We start from the raw sequence: 24,436 nt of genomic DNA, 5'->3' as shown, positions 1-24,436 counted from the left end.
AACTCAGACCTGGAGGAAAGATTTGGGGTGCCCCAGCCAGGGGGTGGAGCATCGAACTTGCCTCCGAGACACACCCCTTCTTCCCCCCCAGGCCTCCAGGCGGCGCTAAGGAGCGCGCCCGCCGGCCCAACCCGCACATACCTGCGGGAAGACGCCAGGCGGGGCAGGAGGCGGGGTCGCCTCTAATTGGTCTCCTCGAGCGACCGGCGGCGTCGCGGGCCAATCGCAGTGCCCAGCGCCGCCACCCGCCCCGCCCGCCTCGAGGTCCTCCGCCCGCGAGGCCCCGCCCCGCCCTAAGCCCCGCCCCTCGGGGCCCTCTGTCCCCGCCGGCCCCTGCGCTGACGTTGGCCCGGGGACCCGCAGCCGTCCGCATGGCCGTGACCTTCCCCCCAAGGTCACACGCGTCCCAGTCACAAAATAAAACGCAAAGGGAAAAGCTGCGTTCAATCTTTAAAAAAAAAAAAAAAAAAGAAAAAAGAAAATACAATATATGGTTCAATAAATAGGAAAAAAAATAGTTACAAAACGACACGGTCTAGTGACCGTGATACACAAGAGGAGAGAAGGCAGAGGGGTCAGCGGGGCGGGTGGGGGACAGGGAGGCCGCAGGGGCAGCAGCTGGGACACTAAGGCAAGCGGAACCGAGAGGGGTCGGCGGGAGGACAAGGGTGAAACAGGGAGACAGACAGACAGACAGGATATGCCAAGGCGCCGGCCTTTCTGCTTTCCAAATCTCTGAGCGATGACCGGATGGGGTTCCTGGGGCCCCCCCTCCCCGGCACCAGGGTGGGAGGGCAGCGGGGGTCTCGCTTGAGTTCCTGAGTTGTGTCCAGTGACTAGAAGTTGGGGGGAAGGGGCAGCAAGGACCCCAGCCCCGCTGGGACCCTGGTGCCCAAAGGAAGGGGGAGCCCCCGCTGGACGGGGGCTGGGAAGGGGGGTTGAGGTATGTGGCTGAGGCCCCAGGCCCGTTCAAATCCTTCACTGGTGGGGGAAGGGGAAGGGGGGGCACTGCTCCCGGCTGAGCAGCCTGGAAGGGGGCACAGGGTGACAGAACGGGGCCCCCGAGGCAATGAGGGGTGCGTGTGTGCATGTGTGCGTGACTGTGGGTTCTGCTACATCGGTTTCTGGAAAGTCCTGCCTCCCAGCCAGCCCCCTAGAGCCAAGGCCTGTGGTCTGGGGAAGGAGAGCTTGCCTGTGGCTTTTGGGGTGCTCAGTGGGCTGGGGGTGGGGTCCTAACCCGCTGCCCAAGCATGCACCCCCTTTCCGGGCTTACACATGTTGGCCTATGGCTTCCTTATCCTCACGTCTGGCACATTCCGAGGCACATGTGTGGGAGGTCACCCCCCTCCCTGTCCCCACCTTCAGCTGGGTTGGGGGGGGGTATGGGTGGGAGGTGGGCAGGCAAGACCACCCTGCCCCAGCCCATCTCCTTCCCTGACTTAATACTGAAATGCCACATGGACCTCCAGCGTCTGCTGGGGAGGCAGGGCCAAAAGGGGGGCACCTCCACTGCTCCTCAGCCAAAACGCTCCCGCACCAGAAGCATGAGCTTCTTCTTGCCCTTGTACGTCTGTTTGAGGTTCTCCAAGAACTGGGTGAACTGGAGATGCCCGTCGGGCGCCAGCAGGAAGGTCTCGCGGGCCTTGCCCAGGAACTCAACGAAGTCGCCGTAGTGCCGCGGGCTGATGTGCGTGAGGCGTGAGTGGCTGGTGGCCACGTAGGCTGCCACGGCGGCGTCCAGGAGCTGGCAGAGGGGCGCCCGGTCGGCGCCCAGGGGCTTGGCGGCCCGGCGGACGCCCAGGGGGCTCAGGCCCGGTGCCGACAGGGTCCAGCGGTGCAGGATGTCGGAGAGCATGGGGGCGCAGTGGATGCTGCGGATGATGAGCGGCACGATGGCGGAGAGCTCGTGGCGCCCCAGCGAGTGGCTGAGCGAGCAGGCCCACAGCACGTCGTTGACGGCCGGGTGGCTGTCCTGGTTGAAGGCGATGCTGAGCTGCGCCAGGGCCAGCGTGGCCAGCTTGTAGGCGCGCAGTGGCAGGCCGCGGTGCTCCATGTAGCGGGCCACGGTGAAGAGGTGCGCGTGGCCCAGGCCGCCGGCGGCCGCGTCCAGCACAATCTGGTAGGCCGCCTCGAAGGCCGCCTGGTTCTTTTCACAGAGGGTCAGCGCGGGCAGGACACAGTTCTGGGGGTCCTTCATGGCACACTGCAAGGCCAGGGTGCGGGCGCAGGCCCAGAGCTCCTCCCGCCGGGGCCCGTCCCAGCTGCAGCCGCAGCAGCGTGCTGTGAGTCGTGCCCGTGGCGGCCACGATGGTGGCAGCTTCCACGGGTGTGAACAGGGAGTACCAGTTCTGCATGATGTTCATCAGGGCCGAGGGGCCTGGCGGGAGGGGGACGCCAGTCAGGAAGAGGGGCAGGGGCAGACTGAGCTGTGTCCCCCCCACCAAGAGAAAACACTTTCTCAGTCTCAACCACTTCCTGCGGCTGAGAGGACCTTTCGAGGACGGTATTTGTGGCCCAGCTTCATCCTATTCCTATTTCTTTTCTTATAAAAAGAAAGCCACAGGGAGAAGCCAGAAGTCAAGGGAACCCGGAAGAGAAAGGAGAGGATGTCGCTGTGTGACCGGAAACCCAAGAAACCCATGGCTTCTGGAACTGTGAGCCAATAAACACCAGTTGTTTAAGCCGATCTGTGGCGTGGTGTTTGTCACAGCAGCTTGGCAAAGGAAGGTGGCAAGCTTGGAAGAAGCCGCTGGGGTTGACTTTTCCAGAGACACGGCGGGCAGCTGGGTAGGGCTGGAATTGCACGTGTGTGTGTGGGGGGCTTTCTTCTCCTGGGGCCCCCCTGCCTGACATTCCCCCCAGCTGAGCCCTGGGCACAGGCTGGCATCGGGGAAAGGCCTTTGCTTCTCTCCCTTGCCTGCCCGGATCCCACGGACAATCCAGGAGAACCAGAAGGGGGGTGGGAGGTGGCAGAGACCCCCGGGGTGCTCACCAATCTCGGTGGCACAGCTCACCAGCCAGCGCACCATCTCCCGCCGGCGCCACGTCATGGTTTTCAGTGTCATCCGCATTACCTGCGGGTGGGGAATGGGGCTTGCTCAAAGGTAACCCCTGGGAGGGGGCCTGGGGGGCTTGGGGGCGCCCAGGAGGGCCTGGAAGTTAAGGGCAAGCACCTCTGTGGCCAAGGCCTCAGTTTCCTCATCTTTACAATGGGAATGAGAAGAGGATCACCTTGGCAGATGACTGGGTGAATTAAGTGAAATCATTATGCAGGTAAGGGTCTTGGCATGGTGGCTTTTGCTTCAAAGTGCTCAGGTAATGACAGCATTTCCTCTTAACTGTGCTGGATCTCACCTGGGTCAACAAACCAACCTGGCCCTTCTCTCTGGAAAGTTCTATGGGTCATCTCGGTGGCTTCCCCCCGAAACCCCAAATAAAGCCCCTGCCCAATAGCTCCTGGCCAATCCTTCCAGCCCCAACCTCCAATAAGCACAGGCCCCACCCCTCTCCCTCTGCAGGGCCCGCCCCCAAGGACGCCCCTTAGTCAGGCTCTGCCCCGCCCCAGCCCTCCACTGCAGCCCCGCCCACTCAGGCCCCACCCCTAGGCTCCGCCTCCTCTGGTGGTCCCCCCACCCCCAAGCCTGAGACCCCACCCCTAGAGGCCGCTCCTGGTCTTCCCGTCCTGCCCAGCGCCCCTCACACAGGGCCCCGCCCCCAGGGGAGGGCACATGGCTCAGGCCCCGCCCCCGCCCCGCCCCGCGGCTCTCACCTGCAGTCCCAGCTCCAGCGCCAGGCCCAGCAGCGTGGCGTCCGGCGGCGCGCTGGCCGGGGTGGCCGTCTTGCAGGCGTCCTGCGCCAGCTTGAACAGCAGTGCCGGCGAGTGGATGTTTTGCTGGATGGAGCCCAGCACGGCGTGCAGCCACTTGGGGTCTCCTGGGGTGGAGGGAGGGATGGGGGGCGGGGCTGTCGCATACACCTGCTCATACAGGTGTCTCGCCCAGGTGAGCGTGGAGGGAGCCAGGCAGTGGCCCTTTGAAGAGCTGGACGCTCGGCCTGTCCCCACCCACCCAAGAGTAGGAAGCCACTCAGGGGTCCCAGGGGGATCCCCTCATCCGATCCCTGATCATCGAGGCCTGAGTTCAAGTCCCTGCCCTGCCACTCTCTAGCTGTGTGACCCTGGGCAAGGCACTGCCCCTCTCTGGGCCTCACCCATCTGTAAAATGGGTAATAAAGCAGCAATAGTTTCTGCCTCAGAGGGTTGTGGAGCTTTATCATGGTAAGACCTATTTGAATGTCAGCTTTAATTCCTATCGTTATCATGGGCCCAGATCCTCAACCTCCCCAGGCCAAGCCGGGCCTCAGGGCCCTCGCACATGCTGTTCCCGCTGCCCACCCGCTCTTCCCCAGATACTCACAGGCTCCTCTCCCAGCTTTAGGTCTTTACTCAAAAACTTTTGAGTAAAAGGTTTTTGCTTTATTCCTCTCCCTAGCACTGCCTGCCTTCTCTTTTGCTGCAGCATTATCTTCTTGTGACTTTGTTTACTGTCTGTCTGCCTCCTCCCACTACATGGCAAGGTTTGGGGAGGCCGTTTAGTTCACGGAGTATCCCCAGCACCTGGCACAGTGCCTGGTACAGAGAAGGCGACTATGGGTGGGATTTGGTAAAAGGATAAAGGAGGTGGGAGGGGAGGAAGGGGAAGGAGGACAGAGAGGAAGGCCCAGGAGGAGGAGGGTGGCTGGCTGGGGTGGGGGTGGGGGCACGGTGTCCTTACCCTTGGCGGCCGTCAGCATGGCGGAGGCCAGCTCACACTGGCGGGTCTCCAGATGGCCGAGGATGAACCAGCGCGGGAAGCGGTTGCTCAGGATGGAGTCCAGGGGGGTGGGTTGAGATTCTCCGGCTGGAAAAGTGGTCTCCAGTACGGGCAGCCTGGGGTGGGGTGGAGAAGCCAGGGCTTGCAGTGAGGGTCCAGCCTCTGTAGGTGACAGAGACCTTCTGCCTCCTGTCCCCAGTCCAAATCTCTCCTCTTGGGCTAACGGTGTCCCCAGTACTCAAGACGATGGCAGATGTGTGCCCAAGGATGTTTTGTGGTGTTGCTTATAAGGTGGGGGATATGGAAACCATCTAGATGGCTAGCTTTAAGGGGCTGGTGCAACAAATCATGCAGCCAAGTGTAACATATCTGCTAAAGAGGTGAGGGAATTATTTTGAGTCCCGATGTGGCCCTCCATTTTCCCTTCTATGACCTCATATCCCCCTCTCCCTTCGCTCATTCTGCTCCAGCCACTGTCCCCTTCGTAAAACAACGGGCACCATTCAGCCCCAGGGCCTTTGCACGTACCACCCTCTCTTCCTGCACAACTTTTTGGTCCCCCACTCTACTAATTTTTTTCAGCGAGCACTGCCCTGACAACCTCCCACCTCCCACGTGAAGGTGCAACTTTCCGCTCCCAACTCCCTCCACCTCTTCCGTGTTTGATTTTCCCCATCCCATGTAGCATGATCCTCTGACATCCAACAGAGTTTACGTATTTATTCATTCACTGTCTCTCTCCCTCATTTGACCGCCCACTCTGGGCAGGCAGGGATTTTTGACAATTTTGTTCGCTGCTATATCTGCAGAAGCTAGCACTGCAGGCACGCAGGCAGGAGGTCAGCAGTAAATATCTGTGGGTGACTCAATGTCCCCAACCAGGTATATCGTTAAGCTTATCACCGAGCCATACACAAGTCCATTCTCGTTCTTTGCAAGAGTTACGCCTATGAAGTTGCCACAAGTACTGAGTCACGGCCCCCGGGGGAAAATGCTGTACAGAGTTAGGTGCCTGCACCTGGTCTCAGACCAGAACATTCCAACTGACCAACCCAGCCCCTTGCTTTGTGGGTTCCATGCATCTGTTTAAAGATACCTTCTATCTTCTGCTTCCTCCTTAAAAAGGCCTACGATCGTTTTGGTAATGGGCAATGGGGAGGGTGGCACAACATTGTGAATGCAATTAACTGTGAAGTCTAAACTTGAAAATGATGAAAATGGAAAATTTTAGGTGGCATATATGCTACTGCAATAAAAATTTTAAAATAAAATGCATACATTTTCCTAGGAAGCCTTTTAGAGAATGCCCCCATTTAACCCCATCTGGAAACACCACCAATGCCTGCAGAACATTTTACAGTAGCATTCAAACAAAGTATAAATAAAGCCAAGTCCAACCATAAATAGCATCGCGGGTCAGGTAATTAGAGCTCATTAAATGAGGTGTTTATTCTTGCGCTCTGAGCACGTCCAGGAATGACTGGGAAAGGCTGTCGGCACTGATTTCGGGGCTACAAATACATGTTAGCGAGGAGGCAAATTTGCAAATACGGAATCTCTGAGAAACAAGGCACGAATATATGCAGTTTTGTGTTTAGAAAAGTGTTCCGAGCGGCTACATATGATTAACAGCAGGGGATGGGTGGCCGACAATTCTGGTTTCAAATATTAGCTAGAATTCCTCGCTGTGAGACCTGCAACAGGGGGAGATGACTTGAGCCTGTCTCTCCTGGTGTAAAATGGGGGTAGAAACATTTATTTTGCTAACTTGTTCTGCTGAGGATTATATGGGACATGGACAGACACCAGGGGTTGCAACCCTTTTCCTGAAAAAAGCCAGATTGTCGGTATATTTGGCTTTATGTACCATTTGGGCTGTTGCAACCACTTACAGCATAACGGCAGCCACACACGACAGATGTCTGCCCACTATTCCCATGGACACTGATTTGAATTTAATATAATTTTCATGTGTCCCAAAATATTCTTTGGATTTATTTTTCCCCCTAATCATTAAAAAAATGTAAAAGCCATTCTCATCTCAAGGGTTGCATAAAAACAAGGTGACGGGCCGAATTTGGCCCCGTGGCTGTAATTGAGCCCTCCCTGTCTTAGAAAAAAATAAAGCCTGGCACATAAAAGAGTTCTGTAAGTTATGGCACAGGCATACTGTTCTTTTCAAATATTCTGGAAAGACACATCCCAAACTGTTCATAGGTATCTCTGGAAGATGGGGAGAGAAGATGGGGACAGATTTCGCTTTATTTGTCGGTTGTGTTTTCCTCTAGAGGGTCTTTAAAACTTCTGCTTCTCCGATGTGCTGGCACACGAGAAAAACCCTGACAAGGTTATTCATTGCAATGCGTTTTGGAAACGGCATAAAATGTCCACTGGCTCCAGAAAGAGTCTCCTGTACTCCTTGAAAGATAAAGCCTCTAAGAAGCCAGGCTCAAGCAAAAACAAGGTGTAAAGAGAATGTACCGGATTCTACCAATTGTGTAAAAGGAGGACCGACTCTCAATTTCCAGGTGTGCAGAAATATGTGACAAAGTGATAACACTGCTTGCCTGCAGAGAGAACTTGAGACAAGCGTGCAAAGAAAATGACCTGGCTTCCTTTTGCATTGCCTACTGTGGGAGTGCCATGCATTTATAGTTAACGATAAAAACGCTGGCTGCAGCTCCAAGGCCAGGGAGAGCGAGACGGAATTAACCAGACCCTGAGCGCCAGCCGGGGTGGGGCTCCGAGCCCGCCCTCCAGCCCCCACCTCCTGCGCCCGGGTCCCCAGCCGCCTGCCCTCACCTCATGGCCCGCAGCGCCAGGCGGTAGGCCAGGTCGGGGTCGTGGGGCAGCAGCGCGGTGAACAGGTAGCGGGCGCAGGTGTGCATGGGGGCGCTCTCCCGGAACACCACCTCTCCGAAGCCGCTGAAGGGCCCTCCTGCAGGGGCGGCCTGGCCTCAGCCCCCAGGTGGGTAGGGCCGCCTCCACCCCACATCTCCCCAGACTCCCGGCTTGGGGTGTGGGGTGACGAGCGGGCCCCAGGAGAGGGTGGTGGGAGTTGGAGAAGGCCCTGCCTGGGTGGGGGGGCAGAGGCTGAAGGCGGGGGCTGCACCTGCGCGGAGGTCTACTAGCCTAGAGGAGGCGGGGCCAAGCTAGAATGGGGGACGCAGGGGCGGGGCCAGGCCTTACGCCGGGACGGACGTAGGGGGCGTGGCCTTACCGCCCCGCCAGCTACTTCTCTCATTGGCTCCCACTGGGCCGGGGAAAGGACCAGGGGGCGGGGCTCCACCAGCCCCCCACACCAACGACTTCGCTCACTGGCCCCCAGGTGAGCCAGGGGCGGGGCCTCACCGGCCCCATTAGTGAGTTCACTCATTGGCTCCTAGATGGGCCGGGGGTGGGACCAGGGGCGGTTCTTCACCGCACCCCCAGCAGCGACTTCACTCATTGGCTCCCAGGTGGGCCAGGGCGGGGCCTCACTGCCCCACCAGCGTCTTCGCTCATTGGCCCCCAGGTGGGCCGGGGGCGGGACCAGGGGGCGGGGCCTCACCCTCCAGCAGCAGCCCGGCCTGCTTGCGCAGCACCTGCACGAGCCGCTCGTCCAGCTCCACCTCCTCCAGCAGGGCCAGCAGCTGCTCCTCGTTGCGCACCACCTTGTCCTGGGCGTACAGCCCCTCGGGCAGGGCCCGCTGCTGCCCCAGGCCCAGGAGGGCCACCTCCAGCATCAGCGCGATGTAGGACTCGCCGGGGCTCCCGGGGACTGGCACGTGCTGGTAAGCCACCTTCTGCTTCTCAGGGCCTGGGGTGGGTGGGGCGGTGGGAGACAGGCTGGAGGGGGGAGCCCAAGCAGGGAACCTGGGGGAGGGGAGAGGCGGGACCCCCCTTCTAGCAGCAGATGGGCCTCTTGCTGGCCTCGGTTTAGGGGGATCCATTGGCTCCAAGTTCTGGGGCCATCAGGGCCCTTTCCACTTCCTCCAGGGGTCCCCAGTGTGGATACCTGGGTAAAGGGAGAAGGGGTCCTCCTCCAGGCGACAGGCCTCCAGGAGCGCCCTGCAGAGGCAGCCAATGGGATCCAGTGGGTGGCCCACCCAGCCCTCCGTGTTGGTGATGCTGGTGGAGCCTTTCTGGAGCAGCTCTGAGGGCGTGGAGAGGGGCTCAAGGCCTGCCCACCTGCCCCCCCCCAGGCCCCTCCTGGCCCCCCTGAGCCCCGCAGCAGCTCTCCCCCTCCACAACCCCAGCCTGGGGTTTCCACAGGGCACAAAGCAAAACTGGGTGGCCAGGGAGTGCTTCTCAGAACACCCCAGGGTCAGTCCCGCTCTTTGTGACCTTCAGCCCCAGCCACCTTTCACAAGGCAAGGCCCAAAGGGCTTGCAGGGCCCCTGAGCAGATTTTTCCACAGCAGCTGCCTTCCACACCCTCCCTCTCTGTCTGGAAGCTCATCCTCCAGTCTCCTCCAACCCGCTGTCCTCTCTCTGGCCTCTGGGCTTCAGCCCAGACCATTCCTTCTACTATCTAGAACTTTCCTTTTCCCGACCCCCTCCACCTGGATAACTCCTGGACATCCTAAGAGCTCAGCTTAGCTACTGGTGTTCCCTGATGCCCCCAGGACCCTTCAGGGTCTTTGCCGGGTGTTTCCCACAGATCCCCCTGCATCCGTTTCCAGATAACTGATCCCTCTACCTCGTTACCCTGAGAGAACTCAGCTTGTGGCCTTCCCCATCCCCAACTCCATATCCAGTTCACAGCCATGTTCTTGTATCATTTTTTGGAGTGTGTGTGTGTCCATATTGTATTATTACTTTTTTTCCAAACTCAAAAGTGAATTTGTTGCCCATGTTTAAAAATCGGGAAATTCCACATCAAATAATCCATGTCTAGCATCTCTTGAAAAAAAGATGTGGCTACACCGGATTCGCATTCCTGAAAGGCCTGTGGCTGGGGCCGCCTCCTGTACCTCAAGGGCTGGAGGCTTAGAAACTATTTCCCAGACTCCTGTGTGTGAAATTTGGAAGGTGGGAAAGAATGGGGAGTCATTATTCTCTTGTCGCCACTGTGGACAGGTGTGTGGCCGTCCGCAGTGCACAGACATGAGGTTTTGCCTGTTGATTCTGGGTGTTCTCTTGGGAACTGCCCTGTTTGGGGGGTTGCCGGCTGCTGATGTCACTGTCAGCTGCTGGCTATGATCCCTGTACTTGAGTTCTTGAACCTGAGCAGTGGCTTTCCTGACTTTCAACCCTGCAGCCCTTTGAGTGGCTCCGTGAGCCCTCGAATCCCTCCATCAAATTCTTTTCTTCTCCAGACACCCGGAGCGGGGTTTCCGTTTTACCGGTGGGCCCCTGCGTGGCACCCGTGTACCCCCTGGTGTGCCGCAGCCCCTGCCGACGGGCACTTGTACCTGTGGCCCCTGGGATACAGTAACGACACTGGCGCCCACCTTTTTTCTGCTGCTTGTAGCTCTCCAGCTGGTGCCGCCGCTGCAGCCGCAGCGTGTTGACGATGGCGCCGGCCAGCCGTAGCGCCTGGCGGGGGTACCCGTGGGCTCGCAGGGTGTCCACGCGGGCGCAGGCGGTGGGGAAGGGCTCGCCCAGCCACAGCGGGCGGCCCTGGGGGTCGAAGGCCGGCTTGTCGCCGCCCATGTTGCCTTTGAGGCTGGGGCCGTGCGTGTCACTAGTCAGAATCCGCTGCAGGTGGGCGTCACTCCAGTGTAGCTCCCCGGCCTGCAGGGCGCGGCCTAACACCGTGTGGCGGCGGGAGCCTGCTGCCTCCACCTCCGGGCCTGGGGGAGAGGCACCCAAGGCAGCCTGGTGAGGGGCGTCTCCAGTCTCTGAGCTGTGGACAGCTACCCCCCACTGGGCTGGGGTTAGGACTCCATCTCCCCCAGGCATTTCAGAGCAGAGGACCCCGTGTGCTGGGAAGTCATTATCACCCTGTCATGCAGTTGGAACACTGAGGGTGAGTAACGGCCCCCAGCTCCCTTTGCCCTAAAACAGAAACGCCAGGGTCCTGGGGCTCAGTGCCACAGCGGCCGGGACCCCTCTCCTACCTGGGCAGGTGGCCGTGGCGGGCTGCAGGCTGGGACCATCAAAGGAGTAGTTGCCCTCTTCCAGTGGACACACATCCAGCTTGTCCCACTTGCGGAGCAGCTGGAGCCAGCCTGCCCGCTCCTCCGGCTTGCAGTGGGGGCTCAGGACGACACAGACCCACAGGGCCCCTGGGGAGGGGAGCAGCAGACGTGGGCACAGGACGTGTCAACACTCATGCCCACGGGAGCAGCAGGCACTTATCGAGCGCTTACTGCATGCCAGGCCCTGCTCTGCCTCATCCTCATCGCAGCCCTCTGAGGTTAGAGCCAAGGGTACCTTCACTTTACAGGCACGAAAAGCAACGCACAGAGAGGTGAAATCATTTGCTCAAGGTCACGCAGCAGGTAAATTGGAAGTCAGGATTCAAACCCATGCTGCCAGGCTCTTCTCAAGACCTTTCTTATTTTTCTTTTCTATAGCACTTATCGCCACCAAAGGGACGATCAGCAGACTACTGGCTGAGAAGAGATCGAGTGTGCCCCCGGGGTTTGAATGAGAGCTAAGAATTGTTGTTATATTTCTAAGTGGCTGGAAGAAAAATATAAAAACAAAAGAATATTCTATGACTCGTGAAAATTATTTGAAATTTGACTAAAGGGCCTACGAATAAAGTCTTATTGGCACACAGCCATGCACACTTATTTACATATTTGTCCCTGGCTGCTTTTGTACAACAACGGCAGGGTTTTATGGTTATGACAGTGACCCTCTGGTCCCCAGAGCAGAAAATACCATTTGGCTGTTCCAGAAAATATTTGCCGATCCTTGGTTGAACATGTTTACTGCATTTTGTCGTTGCCTCCTCCATTAGATGCCAGCTCTGCAAGGGCAGAGATTTTGTCTCTTCTGTTCTCTGCGGTATCCCCAGCACCCAGTATGGTGCCTGGCGCACAGTAGGTGCACAGTAAATGAATGGGGGAAGGATTTATGGGCCAGACCGTCATCTCAGGGCAGGCAGGGCCTGGCGGCCAGGGCCACAGGGAGGGGCCTTACCCAGCTCGTCCCACAGCTGCCGGCACTTGTCCGTCATGCCGGCCCCTTGCTGCCGCCACAGCGCCAGGCGCGGGTCCTGCAGGAACTGCTCTGTCATGAGGATCAGCATGCGTGCCCCGTTGGAGTCCCGCATCCGCAGCATCTCCCGCACCTGTGCCGGGGATGGATGGGCGGTGAGGAAGGGGGCCGGGCGCCGGCGGCTTCTGAGCCCCCCATGCTCCCCGGGCTGGTGCAGCACCTTGCTGAACATGGAGCGCAGCTGCTGGCTGGCGCCGTAGTAGCCGCCGTTGGACAGCAGCTGCTTCACCTGCTCCTGGACCTGCTCCTCGTCCAGGTGCCAGCAGTTGGCGTCCTCAATGCTGGCGCCTGCTGTAGGGTCTGGGGCGCCTGTGGGGAGGGAGGGAAATCTGAGGCTAGGGTGGGGGGTGGGGAGAGAGGGTGTCTGCCCCTGCCATCCGGTCATTCCTCCACACTGTCTACCCCCTCTAAAATTCCATCTATCCCACCCACACCACCATTCACACACCCATCCACCTACTCATCCATCCATCCATCCATCCACCCAACCTGAAATACTACCCATCCATCCATCTATCCTTCCATCCACTCAACCTGAAATACCGTTCATCCATCATCCCACCCAAACTCCATATACAACCATCCACCTACTCATCCATCCATCCATCCAACCTGAAATGTGATCCATTCATCCCACCCAAACACCATACACACCCCATCCACCTACTCATCCATCCATCCATCCATCCAACCTGAATGCCACCCATCCATCCATCCCACCCAAACACCACACACACCCCATCCACACTCATCTGTCCTTCCATCCATCCATCCATCCACCCAACCTGAAACACTACCCATCCATCCATCTATCCCACCCAATCTCCATATACACTCCATCCACCTATTCTTCCATCCATCCATCCATCCATCCATCCATCCATCCATCCATCCAACCTGAAATGCGATCCATCCATCCATCCATCCATCCCACCCAAACACCATACACACCCCATCCACCTACTCATCCATCCATCTATCCAAACTGAAATACCACCCATCCATCCATCCATCCATCCATTCCACCCAAATACCATACACACCCCATCCACCTACTCATCCATCCATCCATCCCACCCAAACACCATTCACACCCCATCCACCTAACCTTCCATCCATCTATCCAGCCAGCCAGCCACCCAATCTGAAATACCACCATCCATCCATCTATCCATCCATCCATCTGCCCATCCCACCCAAACACCATATATACCCCATCCACCTACTCATCCATCCTCCCATCCATCCTGAAAAACCACACATCTATCCATCTATCCGACCTGAAATACCATCTATCCATCTAACCATTCAACCTGAAACACCACCCATCCATCCATCCATCTCACCCAACCTGAAATACTATCCATCCATCCATCTGACATAAATACCACCCTTCTACCAACTTATTCATCCATCATCTATCCATCTCACCTGAAACACCACCCACCTATCCATCCAAACCACTCCCTCATCTATCAAAAAGCACCCCCACCCATGTCATGCCTTGAACCTATCCATTATTCATTTCCCCTGTATCAGTTCTTTGATCCATATCCCTCAGCCTACCTACCTATCCCATTAATTTATCATCCACCATAGCCATAACTCCTACCTGCCCACCCATCTATACACCCATGCCATTTACCCATCTATACACCCACCCATCCCATTTATCTTTCCAATCCATCTATAACAACCATTCAAAAGCCCACCCACCTATCTATCCATTAACCCACACAGCTATGCTCTTCATCCATCCAACCAACCCCAACTCTCCATCTATCCTTCTGTCAAACCATCCAGTTATGCACTCCATTAGTCCATCCACCATGTCATTTTACTCATATGAACCTGTCATGCACCCATCAACTCACCCCTAATCCATGAACCCATTGCTACTTCCATTCTTCCACCAATCTCATCTGTCCACCACCATCAGTCTACCTCAATCATCAAAGCCCTCCTCAGTCACCCACCATCCTCACCTCCCCCCCACTCATTGCCTTCCTTCCTACTCACTTCATCCGTTTATCCACAGCATCAGTTCACTCCAATGCCCCTTATCAATTCTTGCAGCATCCACCCTCGATGATCCATCCATGTCTCCATGTGCCCATCCCTCATCCAACCCATCCTCCCACCATCATAACTAGGCAAACACAGCCCCTCGTAGCTGTCAAACCCTCCCAGGCATCTCAGCACCTCCTAGATATCCTCCCCACCCATACCCCACCCCTGATACCCGCTAATGTCCACACACACCCAGGCCTGCTCTTGGGATGCTGAGACCCTCCCACCCTAGGGCTGGACCCTAACTGGTTCCCCCAACTCAAGCTCCCCTCTCCTGCCCTTGCCCTCTGTCCCAAGGCGGATTTCCAACCACACCCCTGCCCCAGGGCCAGATTCCATCTAAAATCTGCCTCATCCCGCCCATGTCCCCACGGGTCTCAAGGGGGATCACTGAGTGGCTAGAGGTGGACACCCCACTGGAGCCCGGGCGCCCTCACCATGCACCAGGTTGATCTCGGAGCCCAGGAGCAGGATCTCGTCAGCCAGGCGCTGGGCAGTGGGCAGCACCTCGGTGTGGTGGGCGCTGATGAGGTACTGCACGAACTTCTGCAGCTGGTCCCGATTCATCTGGGAGAGCGTCTCGGAGATGGGCAGCCGCAGCTCCACCTGGCGGGCGTGCCGGATGCGGTACAGCGACAGGGCCACCACGTGCGCGCAGTAGAAGAGGTCGCGGTTGTCGCAGCCGCAGCTCACCGACGTGATCTTGCAGCGGTCGAAGCTGACGGAGACGTGGTGGACACGCTCGGGCTCTCCCGGGGGCCCCGGCTCCCGGACATTCCCGCTAAGATGGAACCCTAAGGCGGAAGCCAGAACGTCGGGGCTCTGCCTCCCCCAGAAATGGCAAGATCCGGGTGCGAGCCCCAGCTGAGCAACCCAGGGCCAGTCCCTGAACCTCTCTGTGCCTCAGCTGCCTCACTGTCCACCTGGGTTTACCGTGAAATTCCGATCACTGTTGACATGTGTATGTCCCAAATAAATGCTTCCTGTTCTTCCAGTTATAAACAATGTTATTAAAGCGATAATGAGGAAGATGGTTTTCTCAGTCCTTGGGTTACCAACCAGAGCCACAGCCAGGAGCCCCAAAACTCCCCGGGAGGATGCTTGAGGCCTGAGATATTGGGAGCAAGGGCTGAGGAGGCCCGGAGCACCCCCTGCCCCTCCCTGGCCCCTGGGGGAGCCCAGGTGCCAGGCTCATCCGACTGGTTGGGCGGCTCGAGCCCCTGCCGGCCCCGGCTGTGTCATGCGGAGAGACGGCTTCCTCATACCAGCTGGCGGTGGCCTTGTACTGCCGTGAGGGCCCCAAGGCTGTCCAGAGCTCCTGCCTCCCTGACCCAGGCCTCACCTGCTCTCTGATCCCGTCTTGAGCCCCGCTGCCTGAGGTCTGAAGCCTTTGTTCCCCTCCCCCAGCCCAAGCTCTGAACCCCCTTCCTTTCATTCTGATTCATAATCTTGTCGCCACCCTTAACTTGGGACCTGCTGCCTGAGGTCTATGATCTTCTTTTTTAATCTCTAGTTTTACACCTCTGCCCCTGTCCTCACCTGGATCCTGCTGCCTGAGGTCTAAAACCACCCCTCGCCTCTTATCCTATGCTTTCATACCCTCAATAGCCATTTTAGCCCTGTTGCCTTAGGTCTAACTCCATGCCTCAGGACTAGCTCTAAACCTCTGATCCCAGCCCCCACCTGAGTCCCTCTGCCTGAGGTCTAAGATTATCTCTCACCTCTGCCTTAAAGCATTGCTGCATCCCGCTGCCTGAGGTTTGTCATGGAATTTCTCCTCTCTCGTCTAGTTTACAATGGCTCCTCTAAGCATCCCCAAGTCCCTGGGTCACCACTTCCTCCCCCATTCCCCGACCAAGTTGTCTGAGTTCTGGGACCACTTTTTACCTTTAGCTCATAATTTTACCTTTAGCACCCAACCTATCTGAGCCCAAAGCCTGGGGACTGGAACACCCCTCACCCCAGTTCTCAACCCTTACCTGGGCCCTGCTCCCTCGGTTCTGGGACTTCCCTTACCCTGCTCTTAGCCTCACCACTTCTCACCGCACTCCCCATCTAAGCCCCGCTGCCTGAGGTCTACAACCTCCCGCCCCCCCAGCTGAAACCCCAAAGCCCCACGGCCCACTCCCTGTGGCAAGGCCTCTCTCTACCTCCTCCTCCTCCTCCAGGCCTGCTCTGGGGGAGCCGGCAACGGGGGTGAGGGAGGGGAGGGGGTGCACTCACCCACTTGCAGCACGCGGTCCACCGCCCCGCTCTGCAGCAGGTGCAGCCCGCGGGTGAAAGGCACCCGGACGTCCTGCTCAGCCTCGGGGGGCTGGTAGCCCAGTGACGAGTACATACATATCTCCCGTTCGCTTTGTGGAAACGACCAGAACACAATGCGCTTCTGGACCGGCTCTGGCACTCGGGAGAACCGCTCCTCCACCTGTGGGAGGGGCCGGTGGGTTAGGAGCCCGAATGGGGTGCCTGGGGCCCCCGGTTTGCATCCTGGTTTGACCAACTGCATGACCTCGGGCAGGTCCCCCTCCCTGAGCCTCAGTTTCCTCAAGTGTCAAAGGGGCTGTCATGAGAATTAAATCTGCATTCATGTAGGTAAAGCACTTACAGTAACACCTGGACTACAGTTAGTGTTCTAGAACTTTCTGCCACTTCCACCCCGGGGATGCCAGGCCCCAGGGACCTAGTATGAGGTAGTCCTGCCTCCCAGGCCTGGTGGGGGCAGGAGGAAGGAAGACAAAAGTGATAAAGAACATGACCCACAGGGACATTTTCTTAGCCTACAATGTGTTAAAGGTCGATTGATGCAATTTTCCTTAATCTGACACTCCTCTGGGCTCTGGGAAAGGAACTGGGCTGGTTGAGCCTGTGTTTCAATCCGGGCTTGCTACTCCCTGGCTGGGTGACCTTGGGCAAGTTTCTCAACCTCTCTGTGCTCCCGTTTCCACAAGCAGGCACGGGAACAACTCCCAGAGCCGCTGGCTGAGCTTCTGCGGGTTACAGGCTTATCCCAGCCTGGACAGTGGAGGTAGGTGGGAGCCACTGAGGGAACTTTAGGGTTACTCTGTGTGTCTTGAGGGTCTGGAGACCCTCCAGAGCCCCCACACCTGGGTTTCTGGGGGTGCTGGGAGGGTCAGCGACAGGCCCAGGCCACGAGGACAGCAGCGGGTGACTAAGGAGGGATTTTCCAGGCCATGAATCAGAGCCTGTCCCATTCCCACTTGGCCCAGGCCCGTCCGTCCTGGCAAAGCTCCCAACCCCAGGGAGGTCAGGGGGGCCAAAGCTGGACAGAGCCAGCGGGGGCTGCAGACGGTCTGGCTGGGGCTGGGCCACATCTCTAGCTCCTTGGGGCCCAAGCTGAGCCTGGGAAAGGGGACTTCAAGGGCCCTAGCCCCGGGGCATCATGACAGGGACCCCAGAAACCACGGAGGTGGGATTGGGGGGGGTGAGGGCACAGCAGGGGTCAGGAGATCCTGACTGGGAGGTGGTCCCAAAGGCTCAGAAGGGGAGCAGCAGGGCCTATCCTTCCTTATAGGAAGGGGTCCTGAGAAGGGGATGATCAGGTGCGTTCTGAAGGCTGGAGGGATGGGATGAGGTGGGGCATAAAGGGGTGCCTCGAGGCTGGGAAGTGGGAAGATAGGGGTGTCTTCTACTGGGGGTGTAGGGCAGGGGTCCCGGGGCTGGGGGAGGTGATGTGAGTCTCTGGGGGTTGAGATCTGGGGTGTTCAATCTGAGGACTGAATGGGGTGATGATAAGGTTGGGGTAGAAAAAGAGGGGTGCCCGGGGTAGTGGGAGGGTCATGGGGGATTGGGGCCTAGGGATCTAGGGTGGGAATAAAAGAAAAAAGCATCCTCAGTTGGGATTTGGGGAGCTCGGGGTGTCCCTGGGAAAAGGGCTGGAGGGGAGCTCCGGGGGTGGGGGGTTTCAGGGGAGGGGACAGGGCACAGGGTGTGAAGAATAGAAATGGGGGGGGGGGTCCCAGGGCGGGGTGGGGGGTCTTGGGGCGTTCTCTGGGGGTGTCTCCGATGGGCGGGGGGTCCGGAGTCTAGGGGGGCGGGGGGAGAAGGCAAGCGTGGGAGGGGGCTGAGCCTCCCCCCCCTCCCCCCCACCCGCCCCGTCACCTGCTCGAAGGCCCAGCTCTCGGCCACTCGCTTGGCGCTGAGGTCCAGCAGCGCCTCGGGCCGGCCCCGGCCGCGCACGGCCCCGGCCACGGCCTCGCGCTCCTCGGGTCCCGCGGGGCAGCCCCGGCTCCGCTTGGCCCCGGGGGGGTCCATCCGGCCGGGGCCGGGGCGGGGTCCGCCGGGGTGGGGGTGGGGGGTCGGTCCGCTGGCCGCTCCGCGGCGCCGGCTCCCGCGCCCCCCGCCCGTCCCTCCTCCCTCCCGTCCTTCCTCGGTGCTCGGCCGCCCCGGGACCCCAGCCGCCCCAACCCCACCCCGCGCCGGGCCGGCCGGGCGATGCGGCCCCTTTAAGACTCTTCACAACAATGAAGCTGCCTCTGCCGCCGCTTTATCCTCCGCCGTCGTCCCGCCCCCGCCGCCCGTCCCCATTGGCCCCCCGGCGGCCTCCACGGCCTTCCTCCGCCATTGGCGGCGCCGCTGGCCCCGGCCCCCAGCCGCGGCTGCTCATTCGCCGCCCACGCCTGCCCGTCTTTGCGGGCCTGCCCAATCGGGGCGCACAGCGAGCGGCGCTGTCCATCACAGGGCGCCGGCGGCCAATGAGAGCGGGAGGACTCCCCCCTCGCGGCGCCGGCCTTGGCAGAGTTTCGGGGCGGGCTCTGGGTTCATTCACAACATTCCTGCCCCGCCCCCTCGGGCTGGACAGCGCGCCCCGGGCGGCGGGGGCTGCGCAGCCCACACACGGCTTTGTTTACCGAGGGTCGCTTCCGGGCGCCGCGGGGGCCAGTCCTCACGGCCCGGCCGGGGGAGCGAGACCGGGCGGCGGGAGGCGGCCCCTTCCCGCCGGGCTGTGTGACCCCAGGCGCTCGCTCAGCCTCTCTGGGCCCTGGGTGGGCCCGATGCTTTGGGGGTTCAGCGGCGCCTTTTAGGATCGCGTGGGGTAGGTGAACCCCTTCCCCAGAAACAGAGCCCAGTGAGGGGGTTCACGGACCGTCCCTCGTCGCATCCCTGCACCCCAAGCGGGGATCCCCCAAACCTCCGTCCTTTCTATGCCTTAAATATTAGGTTGAATCATATGAAATTGCCGATTTTCAACCACTGTTGACTTCTAAAAATGGCAACTTCGTAAGGTACAACCTCACGCATGTCGAATCCGACCAATTAGGGTCATTTTTCTGGGCCACGGTGGCGTCCCCCTTCTTTGTCTTCCATTGCCTCCCCTCCCCTCCGGGAACCCTGCATCTCCCCTCACCAATGATGCACTTGGGCGGTGGTTTAATGCCCCCCTCTCCCCCTCCAGGCCGGGCCTCGAGAGCCTGGGTTTTGTCTAACTGGGGCACTGCTGTGCTGTCAGCATACAGCAGGTGCTCAGTCTGTACCTGGGTCAACGAACCAACTCACCCTTTGCTCCCACTCAGCTGCCATGATTCACAGAGCAGGGGAAAAAGCCACCCATGTAAGTGGCCTCACTGTCACCCCCTCCCTCCAATGAAAACCCTGGCTTTCTTCTGGCTTTCTCCTTCCAGGAACTTCCAGTCTCACAGCTGTACTTTCCGGCAAGTCCCCAACCCACCATTCAGTAAATTCCCCAACTCCCCTCCGGAGTTTACTGCTGTCCAGTGCTGTCCAGAGGTGACCTGGCCGCAAGGGCCTCTGAGCCCTTGAAAAGGGGCTGGCCTGAATTTGGGGTGGGCTGTAAACGTAAACCACTGACCGGATTTCAAAGACTTAGGATAAAAAAAAAAAAAAAAAGGACTGTAAACGATCTCATTAAGACTGTTTTATATCAATTACATGTTTAAATGAGAATATTCTGGATACATTTGGGTGAAATAAAAGATATTATTAAAATGAATCCCCCTTGCTTCCTTTCATCTTATTGACTGTTGCATGAGGACATTTAAAATGACAGAAGTGACGCGAATGGCATTTCCACTGGACAGCTGTGGCTCTGACAAAACACAGCCTGGCCTAAAAATGATGACAACAACAGAAACGAAAATAATAATAACATACTGCTCCGGGTTTTCAATAGTCCTGCAGAGTGGGTTTCGCCACATCTGCTTTTCAGATGAAGACACTGAGGCTTGGAGAATAGAGTCACTTGCCCCAAATCACCCAGCACTGAAGGGACAGATGCCAGAGGCCCGCTGGGTCCTCTCTGGACCCCAGACTTACCGAAGTGGCCCCTTCCCTGCAAAGAACTTGGGGCAAAGATGGACCCGCAGGGAAGGAGTAACTTGGGTGCAGGTCCCCAGCAGGACCCAGGACCCAGGTTTTCCTAAGCGCCCTCTGCCTTGGCATGTGACAGCCTGCAGGCAGGGGGATGTTGAGTCAGAGAAGTCGAAGTCGCTTCAGGCCATCGGCTGATTTTAGGAGGAACAGACAAAAGGCCATGGAGCAGCGCTGAATCACGGAGGGGGGGGAGGATGTTTCATTTTATTCTCTCCTAAACAAAAGATTCTGATGTTGTGTCATCCCCCGCTCACAGATGAGGAGGCTGAGGTATGGGAAGTCAGGTGACCCATGGCAGGAAGGCCAGGGTCAGCACTCCAAGTCCGGCGGGCTGGCCCCTCTCCTTGCCATGAGCCCCAGGCTACCCAGCTTCCCTGTCAAGCTCTGACTTGACCCACCTTGCTAAGATTCCTTCTCAAAGGAGCAAGCAGCATCTTTGCAGACATCGGTACTAGTTAGAATTTATTAACTTCGTCCAGTGGCACCGGGATTTATGTTCATCGTGATTGTTTATAAATGACAGGTGATGTGGGTTTCCCAATGATCCGTAATATTACTATTCAAAAAGTGGAGTTGATATTAGAGACTGGTGGTACAAGTGCTATATGACGTGGCAAACATTTTTGGGGAATCAGTGCATAGTGTTTGGGAAATACGAACATTCTACTTGGCCCCCTAGTTTGACAGGTGAAAGAACTGAGGCCCAGAGAGGGTTGGCAAATTGCACAAGGTCACACAGCAATCCCCAAAGAGCGTGAGAGGTCAGAAAGGCCTCCGGGAGATTGAGGGCAGCCCTGGAATGAAGTCTCGAGGCCCATTTCCAGCCGGCTCCCTCCCCAGCAAGCCTTTTAAGAAATGCGTGTGTGTGTTGCGTGGTCAGGGAGCTCAGGCTTCAAGGAAGAGGAAGCCACGTTTATCTGCCACGGGCCGTGAGCTCACCGTCTGGGTATTTGCAGCTCTGACCCCAAACCCACGTGTCCCTGTGCCCCTCGGGAACTGGGAGAGCATGGAAGCGCGAATGAGGGAGGGGGCTTGGACCCTAGCTCCGTGGCCACCCCACCGCATCCTTGCGAGGGTCCCTTCGTGCCTGCCAGCCCCCCGCACCCCACACCCTGTAGACTCGGGCAGGAAAGCAGCCCGGTCAGTTTGCTTCCTGGTCAGGGATGACGATGCGGCCCCTCCGGGGGGCCTGCCCGGCTGGCACGATGCGCTTCTTAAATGTCTTTTCTTCCTTTTTGCAGAGTTCACAGGCAAAAGCTCCGGGCCCTGCCAGGAAAAGCGAGCATCCGGGACAGGGGGAGAAGGGGGAGGCCGGGGAGGGGAAGGTGGGGGCAGGAACAGTTTTGTCTAAAAAGCCACATTCAGACGACTCCCTGGGCCCTGGGAGAGAAGTTAGCAGTAGGCAGAGACGGGACAGGTCTGGGGGCCGAACTGGATCTGCCCCCCCAGACCCCCAGTCCTCAAGGGCAGCTTGAAAATCACCCCAGTGGGTCCCCCACGCCTCCTGAATCCTGCACATTAGGGGTGGTGGTGGGGTATTAGGATTCCCATTCAACAGATGGGGGAAACTGAGGCACAGAGAAGTCGGGGAACCTGGGCTTTCCAAAGTTGGGGGTTCTGGCTGCTAGAAGGCAGATGGAAGGAGGGACACAGGAGGGGCAGTGACCCGGGGAAGTGATGGGGAGAGCGAGGCAGTTGGGGGAGGCTCAGGGGTAAAGAGGGCGACCGGGTGGGATGACACGTGCCCTGCCCAAAAGCCTTTCCTCCTCCCTGGGGTCCCGGAAGGGCCCACCCTGGCCCCGCCGACCGGCCCCTGGGCATGAGGTGCCTCCTAGCGGCCGAGCTCTTCTCCAATTTTCCAAAGTGGGTGAAATCATGACAGTCTTAACAGATGTCAGCATGAACACGTGTTAAATGCTTTACTGAACTCGGGGGAACAGGGCAGATGTTACAAGCCGTTCAGAAGAGTCCGGAGGCGCAGGTCCTTTCCTAGCTCACGAATATGGAAGTGAATGTGCAAATGGGGACAAACTGGCTTTTTGCAAGTCAGTGGCGTCTCCCTGGGATGGGGTAGGATTTGCACAGCTCTGGCTAGGAATTATTTTGCATTGCTATCAGCGACCTGCCCCTTCCCTTGGCTATCCTTTTACCTAACGATTTAGGGAGGTGTAAAAAGTTCAAAGACAATGAGGGCAGAAGAATCAGATAACCAGGAAGGAAGTGTTGTCAGTAGGTGTTGCACAGACTGCCACTGAAGCACAAATTTTTGCTCGGGGAAAGAAGAAACAATTTATTCCTTCATTCAACAAAAGTTCACTGAGCACAGGCTGTTCCGCCAAGTTTTGTTCTGGGTGTGGGAGACTCGGTGGGGAGCAAAACAAAGGCCCCGGCCCTTGGGCAGCAAAGGGACCCAGCTAAGAAGACAACGGGAGAGGGGACCCCCGAGGGTGCTCTGAGGTGGCACCTGAGTCCAAGGAGTGGGGAGGGCATTCCGGGGACAGGGGACGAGGGTTCTGAGGTGGAACCGAGGACCGTCCACCAGGAAGGGGGCCCAGAAGGGGCGGCCAGGGAGGTGTTTTTCTTTTTGGGGGGGAGACATGGGACGGGGGTCTGCTGGCAGCTTTCCCACTCCTGTAAAGGCAGTGGTGACTGACACCCCGGAGAGGTGCCAGGGTGACCGCCAGGCCCACCCCAGGCAGCTGTGACCTCCCCCTGCTTCTCCCTTCAATCCCCCACCTCCACCCCAGGTGGATTTCTTGCATCAGGAGGCAGGGAAAGCAGCGTCTGGCAGCTATTGAGCACCGACTGTATGCTACGGGGCACCAGGACCCTTTAAATTTCCTCCTTTAAATCTGAGACTGGCCCTGGGACCCCGGAACCATTATGCAGCCGCCTGGTTCTATAGAAACCAGAGTGAGTGCCCCACACCCCACATCTGGCGACCAGCATGCCCTGCTCCTCCCCCTCAGAGGCTCAAGTCCTCACTGTGCCCTGCCCCACCTCCTGCTCCCCGCTGGCTCACACTGGCCTCCCTTCAGACCTGTCCGGTCCTACCCCAGGGCCTTTGCACTTGCCAATCCCTCTGCCCGGCAAGATCGCTGTGCAGCTGCGATTCTAACTTCCCACCTCTGTGCGGGTCACAGAGCCCCATGGGCTCTTCCTAGCTCCCTTCCCTGCTTTCTCCTCCGCCACGTTGTACACTGTGCACGTTTTCTGTTTTGTTCTGACTGGATGTCAGTTCTCAGCTCTACCTAGCCCAGAGGCTGGCATGCAGTAGGTGCATGATGTTTGCTGAACGAGGGAAGGAAGGCCCCTCCATAGCCCCTGCCCTGGGCCAGATCCTCCAGTCCCCTCCTCCCCCACAGGAGCCCTGAGGGCTGGGGAGTTCCTGGGAAGTCACAGGAAGCCTCAGACTGGTAAAAGTCTTTCCATGGAAAGCTGGCTCTGCTCCCACAAGCGCCTGGCTTTCCAAGATGTAAACCGGGATTTTTTTTTCTGCATGAAATCACTCTCCCAGATTCTGTTTGTGGTTAAAACTCACATGACTTAAAATCACCATTTTAAAGGGCACAATCCAGAGGCATTTAGGACATTCACGAAGTTGTGCAACCATCACCTCCATCCAGTTCCAGAACATTCTCATCACCCCAAAAGGCGACTGCGAGCCCAGCAGCAGTCTTGCCCCACTCTCTCCTGCCCCAGCCCCTGGCAACCACCCACCTGCTTTCTGTCTCTCTGGATTTGCCCATCCTGGATATTTCCTACGAGTGGAATCAAAAAGTGGCCTTCTCGTCTGGCTCCTTTCACTGAGCACCACGTTTCGAGGTTCACCCATGTTGCAATGTGCGTCAGAACTTCACTCCTTTTTCCGATCAAACAATATTCCACTTCATGGAGATACCACATTTTGTTTCTTCGCTCATCTGTCGACGGACACTTGGGTTGCTTCCACCTTGTGGCTGTTGTTTCCAACTCTTCTAATTCTTTAACTTACTGAGGAACCACAAAACTGTTTTCCATAGCGGTTGTTGTTCCTCGTTTTTCTTTTATGTT

The 24,436-nt window shown here is 58.0% G+C and overlaps 1 protein-coding gene and 1 long non-coding RNA gene across 4 annotated transcripts; one reads left to right on the top strand and one right to left on the bottom strand.

Moving 5' to 3' along the window:
* Window positions 1–497: 497 nt before the first annotated feature.
* On the bottom strand, window positions 498–18,307 carry ZSWIM4 (zinc finger SWIM-type containing 4). Its single transcript, XM_037818140.1, is given in 15 exon segments — window positions 498–2,257; window positions 2,259–2,377; window positions 2,993–3,074; window positions 3,770–3,933; window positions 4,773–4,927; window positions 7,614–7,749; window positions 8,362–8,610; window positions 8,809–8,946; window positions 10,246–10,587; window positions 10,855–11,022; window positions 11,888–12,038; window positions 12,126–12,274; window positions 14,473–14,829; window positions 16,259–16,460; window positions 18,155–18,307. Coding segments are annotated over 15 exon segments (3,306 nt in total). The 3' UTR covers window positions 498–1,516.
* On the top strand, window positions 8,349–11,539 carry LOC119520345. Of its 3 annotated transcripts, none has more exons than XR_005214161.1 (3): window positions 8,349–8,584; window positions 10,535–10,763; window positions 11,314–11,539. It is a non-coding gene; the product is annotated as an uncharacterized LOC119520345 (long non-coding RNA). The 3 variants fall into 3 exon arrangements; XR_005214163.1 differs by having other exon boundaries at window positions 10,520–10,763; XR_005214162.1 differs by lacking the exon at window positions 10,535–10,763.
* Window positions 18,308–24,436: the final 6,129 nt, after the last annotated feature.

This window comes from Choloepus didactylus, chromosome 25 (genome assembly GCF_015220235.1).
Source record: "Choloepus didactylus isolate mChoDid1 chromosome 25, mChoDid1.pri, whole genome shotgun sequence".
Lineage (NCBI taxonomy): Eukaryota > Metazoa > Chordata > Mammalia > Pilosa > Megalonychidae > Choloepus > Choloepus didactylus.
The sequence above is the reverse complement of the archived record's forward strand: the minus strand, read 5'-3'. Positions and strand labels throughout refer to the sequence as shown.